General features: G+C 37.1%; 1 protein-coding gene across 1 annotated transcript; it reads right to left on the bottom strand.

Annotated features, from left to right (window-relative positions):
• Positions 1-4,358: 4,358 nt before the first annotated feature.
• Positions 4,359-5,421, bottom strand: LOC110678063. Its single transcript, XM_021850590.1, has 3 exons — positions 5,244-5,421; positions 4,889-5,185; positions 4,359-4,828 (listed from the first exon to the last, which is right to left on the bottom strand). The coding sequence occupies exons 1-3, from the start codon at positions 5,270-5,272 to the stop codon at positions 4,603-4,605; spliced, it is 552 nt and encodes a 183-aa protein (XP_021706282.1). The 5' UTR covers positions 5,273-5,421; the 3' UTR covers positions 4,359-4,602.
• Positions 5,422-12,372: the final 6,951 nt, after the last annotated feature.

The raw sequence follows: 12,372 nt of genomic DNA, 5'->3' as shown, positions 1-12,372 counted from the left end.
TTAATAATAGTTCTTACTTCTTCCAAATCAGTCTCCAAGAAATTTTCAAAAACGTTCTCTTGGTTGAGAATTTTTTTTTTTTTTTTTTGAAGTCCTGAGTAACTTGTTTTTTAATTGGACTAGACAGTCCTAAATTAAAATTGTGCGCGCTTTCAAACTGCATAGTAGGTTTTTGAGCTTTTTCGCAATTAGTTAGTAATAATTTGTTTTCCTCTTTCAATGCCGGTATTGGCTTCTGAGGTTTTTTCATAATTTTAGATTATTTCCTAAAGGGCTTAGAGTCAGTGTCCAATTCAGAAATCTTATTTTCAAAATTTTTGTTTCCTAACTGTAAAAAAAGATTTTTGATTTCTTTCTGCAAATCCTGCCAAATAATTTTCATAGAAAAATCGCGAGTGCGTTGAAATTGCCTTCTCCTCACGTTTTTAAGACGGATCAAGAGTTTAAGATCATCGTCTATAATCACGGATTCAAATTTTACTTCACATTTTGAAATTGCAATGCTCCTGGCTTCAACAAAGGAGTTTATTAATGTTTTAAGAGCATTGTCAATATCAAGTTTTGTTTGTAAAGAAATGTTAACATCAAGATTAGAGTCAACATACATAACATATATACTCCATTCGGCTCGTAAATAATTGAAAGTGGAGCTGATAGGATTGAGAATCGCTTCATGGGATATTTGAAATGTAACAGGGACATGATCAGAATCAAAATCAACATGAGTACATGAGGCTACAAAGATGACTAGAGTCGGTTAAGACCAAATCAATCGTAGATGGATTTCTTGAAGAGGAAAAACATGTAGGGCTATCAGGGTATTGAATTGAGAAATATCCTGAAGAGCACTCATCAAATAAAATTCTGCCGTTGGAATTACTTTGAGAATTATTCCATGACCGATGTTTGGAATTGAAGTCACCAATGACAAAAAAAAATGACTTATTGCGAGTCAATTTTCGCAAGTCAGTTTGGAGCAAATTATCTTGCTGTCCTGAGCATTAAAAAGGCAAATAGGCAGCTATAAAATTATATTTACCAAGCTGTGTTTCAACTGAAACACCTTAAGTTTTAAAAGCTTTAGTTTCAAATGACGAAAACAGTTGATGTTTTATACGCCTATGAATGATAATTGCAACTCCCCCACTTGTCCCATCAAGTTGATCATTACGAAAAACAAAAAAATGATGATCTTTTTTAAGTTTAAATCCAGGTTATTTTAATGTTTCAGTAATAACTGCGATATGCACGTTATTAGCTGTAGGAAAATTAAACAGCTCGTCGTCTTCACCATTCAAGGAACGAGCATTCCAATTTAAAATATTTAAATTATTATTTATTGGATCCATTAGAAAAACGTATTCCAATAACAATTTGATTTGTAAATTTTACACCAACTTGGACTGCTTCAGTCATAGTTGTGGGTTTGAAAATTGCATCAATCATTAGATTCAATTGTTCAGTTAGAAAATTAAAATCAGAGGCAGACATATCACTTAAAGTGGGTACATTTGATGATTTTACGTTAGAATTTTCGGTAGACGAAAAGGCGGAATGTATGTTACCTGTGGCGGTAGGGTTTTTCCATTTGATTTTAAACAAGTAGAATGGGTACTCATAGTAGAATAGAGTAGGACTTCAAATTACCTGCTACGATATCGGCAAAGGATTTAAAATTAGTTTGTAAATAAACATGAATATGATCTTTCTGATGGGTATGATTCTTAATCAAGCGATCGATAACTGAAAAAATAAAATTTTTCGATACTCTACCAGGCGAATTCCGGAAACGACCGTTATCGTAACGGATATTATCTTTTATCTGCCTGGCACGAGCCTCGACGACTCTCCTTCGCAAAGGGCAATCCCAAAAATTGGACTTATGATTGCCCTCGTAATTCGAGCACATGAACTTGGTGGTATCTTCCTTCACTGGACAGACGTCCTTAGCGTGAGAAGAACCTTCGCAAATCATGCATTTAGCATCCATGCAACAATGTTTTGTACCATGACCCCAGTTTTGGCACCGACGGCACTGAGTGGGATCCTGGTAATTTTCTCCAGGTTTCTGGAAATGTTTCCATGTCACACGGACATCGAACATAAATTTTGCTTTTTCTAAAGATTTAATATTATTTAGTTCTTTTTTGTTAAAGTGAACTAAATAATATTTTTAAGAAAGCCCTTTCCGAACAATGCCAGATTGGGTTCTATTTTTCATAATGATTACTTGGACTGGGGAAAAGCCGAGTGAATCATTTATTCTATTTTTTCAGCTTGTTTTAAGTAGTCTGTTTTGTTTCGTAGAAAAAAAAGACTGTTCTTTGCAAATAAAACTATGAGTTATGAGCTTAACAATTTTCTCCACGAAATATGTAACAAATTCTTCAACAGGCTTTATTATAGTTTCTCAGTTACTAGTGTTCGGTAGTGAGACATTGCTGAAAATTAACATCTTCTTTGTTGCTTTCCTCTAAAAGCGAGATTAGTTCTCCTGTAATATTTTCTTTGGAATTACAATTTTCACATTCTCGAAAAAAAAAACAATCTGTCGTTCTTACTAAAACATCGCATGAGAGTTTTTCACTAATTTCTGCCTGAGATACAATTCCTTAACTGTTAAGCATTAATTTCACATTTTCGTTGTATGTGCACACACATTTTGAATTCCTGTGCTATTGAGAAGCCTACAATGTTAAGGCCTCAACATAGTAAACAAAGTTAAACCAATTTCTACATTTTGGCATCTTTCTTAAAAATCATGTACGCCTCTTTAAGAGACATCAACAATAGACGCTTTTGAGCTTGTTCTTTACTACCATTTCGGTACTCAGAAACGAAGTCATCGGCTCCTGGCATAGACCTACTAATGGCATCACTATCAAAGAAATCAATAACAACCTGTTTATCTGATTCACTAATTCCATGCCCACTTCGAGCTCTTGTGGTGCATAGAATGCCCTGTTCATTCACAAGTATTTTCACTTGTCTTACCATGTAAATTGGTGCCTCGAACTCCTCGACAATTTTGTTGATCGACCACGACCGAATAATATTTTGAATTGGTCATTTCTGTCAACAGCAGGTGAGTTGAATTTTTTTTCAACTGATTGATGATTTCCTCGAACGCTTCCACCTTGAGGAATTCTGAATGGGGTGCTGTCAATCCCCTTGTCGAGACACCAGAACTTCATTCGATCGAACAGTTTTGGGCGATAATGAAGAAAAAGTTGAAAAAAGGCGGAAAAACATTTAAACCCGACGAAGCTGGAAGATTTTTCACTTGGAGTATAATACGATGCATACTAAATAATTTATTGCAACATACGGTCAATCATAAGTACTTCCGGAAAGATTTGGAGCCGATTCCGCACCTTGGAGAAAATGATCAATCCGATGACCTATCATATGGCACATTCAACTTCAAGATTTTTCGCTGAAAGTATAATACGAGGCATACTGAATAACTTATTGTAACATAGGGTCAATTACAAGTACCGTTTTGATTCATATTACGGACACTGAAGGCTACGTTGGAGTATAACTCATCAGAGAGCATATAAAATAAATCATTCTGTAAACTTTCGAATGGTAGGTGAAGGTGACTCCGCAACATGAATAATTGTAAATAAATAGAAATTTAAAGACCTATCATGATTCTTATTCCGAACGCTTCCTAACTTTTGCCTCATATTCCGGACACTTCGATTCCAATTCCGGACAGCTCATAAAAATCATAAATAGAAAAGTGAAATCATCAATTGAAATCGTCAAACCACCAAAAAGACTCCTCAGGCAGTTGGTCATTATAAATTTGCATAGATATCTATGGAAAATGCTTATTTAAACGAGCCTCAAAAGTGAGAACTTTTGAGCGGCAAAAATTGAAACATTTCGTTTGAAAGTAGAGTGTCCGAAATTTGAAGCTGTCCGTAATATGAATCAAAACGGCACTTTCGAGACTCCCTGACACCTTTATTCACCCAAAAATGATCAAATTTTCAACTTCTATGAAAGGACAATGTAGAAGACGTACTATTCATGGATCTCAAGAGAATAACATTGGCAAAATGGAGATCGTCTGACTTTCAAAGCAGCATGTTACAACTAATCTATGGGGCTCGTATTTTAAAGGCTGTAATTTAAAAAACCAAAGAAAAAAATACATCTTGTCAGAACATAAACGGAATATGATAGATGAAAAACATTCGGATGAAGTCAGTATAATAGTAAGATTTATTCGATTTCAGTGGGATAATTAGGCTAAGCGCATTTACGTTGAATGGGTTAAATCAAGACGACATTTACGAAAAATATGTGACATGTTAGCTAGCAGCTCAAAATAATACGACTAAAAATTGGGAAAAAATAAGTGCTGTATTTGTGGAAGTCCAAAAAACTAAGAGTGCATCCATTGATCACGTTACACCTTCAAGGCATAGAGATGTTCAGTCAGCAGGTGTGACAATCCATACAAATATATTACAGAAGATTCATGTCCTGAATGTATGACATAAGAAAATGGTGATGAGTTATTTTAAATGACCATTTCGTTACATAACGCAATTTGGACGTTTCCTCATATTCCTTATCCCAACATTCCTAACGCCTTTTTCTTAGAAATGATAGTAAAACACTTTCTGCAGAAGCATTCACTTTTGAAACATCGGATTCCAACGATTTAATTTCGCCTACAATATTCACCACGTATTCATTTCCTGTATTCACCATACGAACATGTAACTCGGTTAATACTACAACGAATTTCACTCGTTCATCACCAGCGAATTGGTAAGAAGAATTTGAGCTCTCTACCCAAACATCCTCCCTAAAACGGAAAAAATATAAATATTTCTTGAAATTTGATTTCTATATAAAAGAAACTCACTGCTCTAGCGTTTGCATATCCGCTTGAAACTGATCGATCGAAATGTCCATCCATTCACGTTGGTCTTCATCGGTTATAATCAATTGTTGAACTCTATAGAAACCTCCGTTTTGAATAGCACTCAGAAGCATACGCTTACTTTTACAGTTATCCTCATGAATCATATTTCTTCTAATGACGATTGCAAACACTTCACCAGTTGAATTTAGATGAACTATGAAAATGCTGGACAGAATCATGTTACATGAGTCGATATCTTTCTTGAAGTATTGAACGTGTAACACTTTGAAACCATTTCTGAAAGAATAACTGTGTTAGACAAGTGAAATATGGTAGAAGCAAAATACTATCTCACACTCCGGCATCTACGAGCGACTGTACCATCTCCGACCATCTGTCGGTGCTCAAAAGTTCTTTAGAATTTGTGTCGTCACGATTAATTGGTGAACAACTGGCAGCGTAAAATATCAGGAGACTCAATGCAAGTTCCAGCTTTATCTTGGACGTCAATCGATTCCGCAAACGTGCAAATGTGAACTGAGTCGAATAGACAACGACTCTTTTGGGTAAGGACACTATCAGCATGAGCCTAAGGAGCATGAGGTGTGATAAGAACAGTTAATTCGAAGCTGCTAATCTCGCACTGTTCTTTCCAGTGATCTGTAATGTAGAGTGGAATGAACTTCTTAAAGTACGAAGCTTCTATTTACCTTGTTAGTTTTTACGAAATTATTAAATAACTTGAATTCGTATGCATTTAGTGCTTCACAGCATTCTGCTAGTACATAGTTTTGAATGCTGTGTGTACAGGGTGTCCGCAAATTATCCGTACAAATTTGTAGACATGGCTCTATACAATCAAGCATAATAAATTCAATATTCTTGCATGGTTTCAACATTGGCTTATTATATTCTTAAGAAGTAAGTTTGACACATATCCGATTTTAAATAATGGCAAAACCAACCCATATGTATTGAGGTGTCTTAAAGGGAGCTGTTTTCCGAGCTTTATGACGGAAGATAAATGTCCATAGAACTCACTGGATTTGAACCGTACAATTTTCTATTTGCAGTCTAACTTGAAGCCACTAACCTGTAGATTGCTTCAAATAATAATAGAACATTTGGATTCATCTCTTTTAGGTTTTAGGGATAAAACATCTCCAGTATGACTATCGGCCCTCAGGAAAAACGTCTCCGAAAAATTAAAATTTGCCTATCTCAGTAACAAGCAATCATTTCAAAAATGTTTAAAGTTGTATATTGTGTTAACATATAGATGTATTGTAAAAGGTACATGGACATTGATTTTTCATTGTTTTCAATGCGAAATCATCTTTTCAATATTTTGCTGTTCGGATAATTTGCGGACACCCTGTACATTAGGTGGTTGCTTATTTTCGACGATTTTTATGCTTTTCTGAATTCAAATCGTACAAAAAGATAAACTTCAAAGTTTAAGCCAAGTGGCACAAACAATTTGAACTTGTGGTTTAACCTTTGAGCACCGTTCTCTTTGAAATTGAAATTCTGAAAAGTTTGTACAACATCAAATTTGTATAAAATTTCAATCAGTATTAGTAAAAAAATGATAAACATTTTAAGCATTCAGATGAAGCCCAGAAAACCTTAGTGATAAACGCGCAGCTATTCAGCGACAGCAAGCTGTAGGTCATTCTGGTTCGAATTCCAGCGGTCGAGAATCTTTTCGAATTGGAAATTTTCTTGGCTTCTCAGGGTATTATTGTACCTGCCACACAATATACGCATGCAAAAATGGTCAATCAGCAAAGAAAGCTGTCAGTTAAAAAGACATGGACACCATCTTCAGCCATTTAGCTGCACAGACTGAACTTAACTAGACAACGGACATCATGCTCCAGTGGCATAGCCGAGGAACATTCCTGACGAAAAGATTCAATGGCTGAAGTGGGTATCGAACCCAACACCCTATGGCACGTTGCGTTTACTGCCTGACGACACTAACCGCTCGGCCACGAAACCCACTGTGGAAGTACCCTAAAGAACACTAAGCTGAGAAGAATGCTTTGTCACAATTGGGATGTCACGACACAAAGAAGAAGAAAATACTATAAGGTTCATATTAACGATATTAGAAAAAAACGCTCGTACTTCTCAAGTTCTCAGCTAAATGGACGATCTTCAACTCTACAAGATAGGTCGTACTAAAACATCGTCGAAGACAGTACTGAGCTATCTATTAATACATATCAGATATCACTGCGGAACACGTTTTTGTCTCCAGCATCAAAATACCTCTATTTACTTAATTAAGGGTTGCTGAATCTATTGTCGTTTACAGAAATATCATAGCACGTCTAGTTTTTGAGATATTGGTGGTTGAAAATGCAAAAATTGACTATTTCAGCCAACTTGCATGCAAGTTTGGCAGCTTGTAAGGCAATTTATTTGTTTAATTTGCCACAGAACTCAAACTTTATATGTATAACAATACTTATCATCAAAGATTAGAATACTGGTAATGCAGAAAAGTTATTTTTTGATGGTTTAGAAAAGTATTGTATTTTCCCATATAAGAGAAACGAAAAATGTTGAATGGAGACTGCAAGCATGTTGAAAAATTCGGTTCATTCTACATTCAGTCGTGAAATTTCAACCAATATATATCTTAAACGAAAGTTTAAGTCTTCTTTTGCATGCTTGGTGGATGAGATCACAAAAAAGTGTGATAAAATATACATCAAATTTTAGGTAAACATCACTAAAACCACTGTTTTATACAATTTTGGCGACCTGTAGCTAAAAATTGTGACGTGCTGGGAAATTTCTGAGAACGGCATCAGATTCAGCAACACCAAATCTACTAGAAACACATAATTTGATCCTTGAGACACGCAAAAATGTCATTTTTGTTGAGCTGTGTATTCGACAACATTCCCAAATAGATGAAATTACATATATACCGAGGATTTTTATTGCGTTCCTCAACCGTGTGTCTGATAGGAAACCTGACTTCCACTCTCCGGTTTCGCCAACAGCAGCCGGGGGTTGTTTGTAATAGCCTTCAACCATTCTCACTCTTAGCGACTATATCGTGCTGGCTTGTGCGCGTTATATGAATGAAGTTAAGGCTTTGACTCCCGGTACGACCACGACAAGAAAATCTATTTATAATGATTGAAACTCATTACGCAGCCATGAGAGTCATGACGCAGCCAACATGTTTCTCATGCACCTCGAACTGAACACGGATCCTTTCTCCGTTTACATTCACTTCTTTCCATGTTTTTTGTTATACAGTGACTTCCCAACTAACATTCACTCATTTAACAAACACCATTATAGCAGTTTTATTCAGCATCATGTTTAGTAACATTTTAATAATTCGCATGGCTAACCTTTGTTCAGGCGTTGTTCATACAAATTTGGAGAAACTTTAAAGCATGTCGTTGAATTCTAACTTTATTTTTCAGCTTTTAAAACGTTTTACAAGCATTTAGTTCAGCTTTTATACGACTGGTCCAAAAATAATTAAAAACAAATAAAAACCAAAAACATATTTTTCTAGGCGCTTAGAGCGTAGTGTACACAATTATCATGATATAACAACCATATTTAAAAATCGCCTGGATACTGGATTCGAACTCGAGACCTTCCAATCGTCAGCGGTATGCCTTGCCATCTGCGCCATCCTAGAATTGATGAATAAGTCGACCAGTGCAAAATATAAACCTCTCATAGCTGAATATTGATCATGTTTGAGCTTCTATTCGACATCGTCTAATCAACACATGGTACGCTAATCAACAACTGAACAAGCATATTATTCAGTTGCTGTTTAGTGCTGATCCAAGCTGAGTTCAGTCGGCTATTTTTAGCGCACAGTGAGAGAATTTATGTCAATGATGGTCAAAAATAATGTTTATTTACACAAAGTGAAATCAGTCTGAAATGATTAAGGTGAATATGCATCGAAGCCAAACTTAAAATTTTCAAGAGCACAAATCTAGAGAACCAGACAGTGCAGCGTTTCTAGCTGAAAACCTAATGGATTGGTCACACGCTGGTGGTATCCAATCGATTAAGTTTTCAGCTTGAACGGATGTTTAGTTCTCTAGATTTGTGTTCTTGAAAATTTGAGGTTTGGCTTCGATGCATCTTCACCTTAATCTAATTTCATATTAAGTTTTAGTTTGTTCAAACCTTCAATTTGAATGAATCATAAACTTAAATTGAAATTCATTTATTTTATAAATTATATTTGTATTAATTAATTATATTATTAATTTGATTTTTCATAAACCTATTATACATTAAAGAAATAGTCCTCTGTTTGAATATTTTTATTACTAGTGGTCCCGGCAAACTTCGTCTTGCCATCAAGTAGGCTGTTGGAAAACGATTTGAATCACCCCATACAAAATGACAGGTCCGTTAACTCTCGTTGTTTCGACTTTTCTGGTGAATATCCTTGGATTTTGGTGCACACAAACACGTCGGAACCCTTGTCGAACGAAGCGGAGAAAGAATCATCCAAATCCGTAGACCCGCTCGTAAGTTATTTCGTGACATACAAACACCATTCCATTTTTATTTATATAGATTACCTTTTTCATCTGACAGTAGTCTCCATGAATTTTTTTAAGACTAAAACCTAATTACTATTATTATAACATTCTTGATCTTTCCAGCCTTCTTCTGAAGGAACTAGGCCTTTCTCCAAAATCAAACAAATTATCCACTAAAGAGAATGTTCGGACACATGAGGTAAGCGGTTCATGAAAACCATACGATGTTCGGTGAAATCTGGTCATCAATAAAGAAGAGGACCGCAGCTGTCTACCAATGGCTCGAAATTCAATGCGGGATAGAAGTGCTGAAGCGTCAATCTCACCGGTCAAAATATTAGCAACAAATGTAGCTTGCTGGAACTGTCGGCGTCGTTGCAGTGTATCGAGTCCTAGAAGCCGACAACGCTCGCCATATGGCGGGAGATTTTGCGGGTCTCTCCAGGGTAGATCTCTGAGCGCAATGCGGATAAACCTAAGTTGAACACGTTCAATCCTGATGATCCACGAGAGATGGTAAGGAGTCCACACTACAGCAGCGTTTTCAAGGATTGGTCGAACCAAAGCGCAATATAGTGCTTTGAGGCAGTGAGGATCAGTAAAATCCCTAGAAACTTTCGTAATAAAGCCCAATTGTCGTGTTGCTTTAGTTATGATTGTCGTGATGTGATGGTTGAATGTTAGTTTTGCGTCTAGAACAACGCCCAAATCGCTGACTTGATCAACGCGCTCGAGGACATTACCGTCAATACAGTAATCGAAAGCGATTGGACACTTCGATCGATGGAACGTGATCACTAAGCATTTAGCGACGCTAACAACGAGCCGATTTAACCTACACCATTCAACGAAAGTATCCAGTAGTTCTTGAAGTCGGATACAATCTTCTCTTGTCTTGACTACCAGATAAATCTTTAAATCATCGGCGTAAACCAGCACACATTTTGATCCTAGTAGTAGGGTAACATCATTGAAAAATATTACGCACGGAAACGCACGATTCAAGTTTGACTCGCAGAACTCGATTCGAAAGGTAACTTTCCAACCACATCGTAAAACGCTCAGATGCACCTAGGCGGGACAGCTTAGACAGCAGTATTCGGTGATCAATTAAATTAAAGGCAGCTTTCAAATCCGTGTACACTTCATCCACTTGTGCATTTCCCTCAATCTGCGATATACAGGTGCTGGTAAATTCTATGAGATTGGTAGTAACGGAACGGCCGGGCATAAATCCGTGTTGATTGGGTGAAATGTAGCTCTTGGTAGCATTAAGGATGGCATTGCTCACAATTATTTCAAAAAGCTTCGATCCTGCAGATAGACTTGTAATGCCTCTATAGTTTCTTACGTTCCTTTTATCTCCTTTCTTGTGCACAGGAAACATTAGCGATTGCTTCCACACAGCAGGGAATTTCTTTTGCTCGAAGGATTTATTGAAAATATGAGAAAGCGGGGAAGCCAAAGAACCAGCGCAACGACGAAATATAATGGCTGGTACACCATCTGGCCCAGGCGAGTAGGAGTTTTTCAGCTTTTTTGAAGCAGCCACGATCATGTCGGAAGAAATTTCAAAAACATCCATTTCAACAGCGTCAACAGGAATATTAGATGCAGCTTCATTTGTTTCCGATTGAGATGTTATGTGACAGGAAAAAAACAGATGCAAAGTGTTTGGCGAACAATTCACAGGACTCTTGCACTGATGATGATTCCGAATCGTCAAGAAAAACGTTAGATGGGATAGATGAACATTTACGTTTTGAGTTAATAAAGCTCCAAAAGCTTCTCGGATCCTTTTGCAAGCCAAATAGTGTGCGTGTGACATAAGACTTATAGAGAACAGCGTTCATCTGACGGTATGCGTCACTAGCTAGTTCGAACGCCAATTGGCTAGCGTGAGATCGATGCTTTCGCAATAATCTTTGTGTTGTATTCCGTTTACGTTTCAATCTGCGTAACTCCAAGTTGCCCCAAGGTGGTTTTGCTGGAGATCTTACTAGAGGGAGGTTCTCATTGAGCCATGTGCGCAAGACATCACAAAAATGCATGGAAATGTCATCCACATCATCAATATTACGGAACATAACAGTCCAATCAACGTTCGATAAATACTCTGATAAAGCTTCAAAGTCAATTCGACGATAATTTAAACGTCGAGTTTCACAATGAGAGGTGAGAGACTGTCTCAAACACGGAACAGCAACCGCAACTTCCAGTGGAGGATGATGTGCATCAATGGGCAACAAAGGAGAAACCGCTCTTGTTACCTTGATATCTTTATCAGGCGAGGAGTACACGAGGTCAAGCACTCTACCAAGATAATTATGTTCTACATTAGCTTGCATTAGATTAAGGAAATCGAAGCCATCGACCAGAGCAGCAGCCGCTGGAGGCAGCGAAGTGGAACTATCGTAACATATTCCTTCTATTGTTCTTGTCCAGGATAAGCGTGGTTGATTGTAGTCCCCACATACAATTATTGTATCGTTGAAAGACGATCCGCCGCAAAGCTCTTGTACAGAAGCGATATGCGCTTCTACTGACGAAACATCTTGGCTTCTGTCGGGAGGGATGTAGACAGCCAAAAAATTGATTCTTTGCCCTTTGATGACGGTCGATACGCATATTTGCTCCAATGTCTTACCATTTCTTAAATCGATCATCGAGCTGATATATTGATGAGCAACAGCAATAAGAACGCCCCCAAAACGCGATTTACGACTGTTCAAAGCACAACGATATACATTGTAAGAAGTACCGAAAAGCTGCAATGAATTGATGCATTCATCAAGGCCAGTCTCCACCAAAATTATGACATCATAATCGCAGTCACAGGTAGCAAGAAACAATTCATCAACTTTCATCCTTAATCCACGTACGTTTTGGAAGTATACTGCAATTTCGCTAGATTCCCGCTGATTTGTTGATTGC

Source organism: Aedes aegypti, chromosome 3, assembly GCF_002204515.2.
Source record: "Aedes aegypti strain LVP_AGWG chromosome 3, AaegL5.0 Primary Assembly, whole genome shotgun sequence".
NCBI classification, from domain to species: Eukaryota; Metazoa; Arthropoda; class Insecta; order Diptera; family Culicidae; genus Aedes; species Aedes aegypti.
The sequence above is the reverse complement of the archived record's forward strand: the minus strand, read 5'-3'. Positions and strand labels throughout refer to the sequence as shown.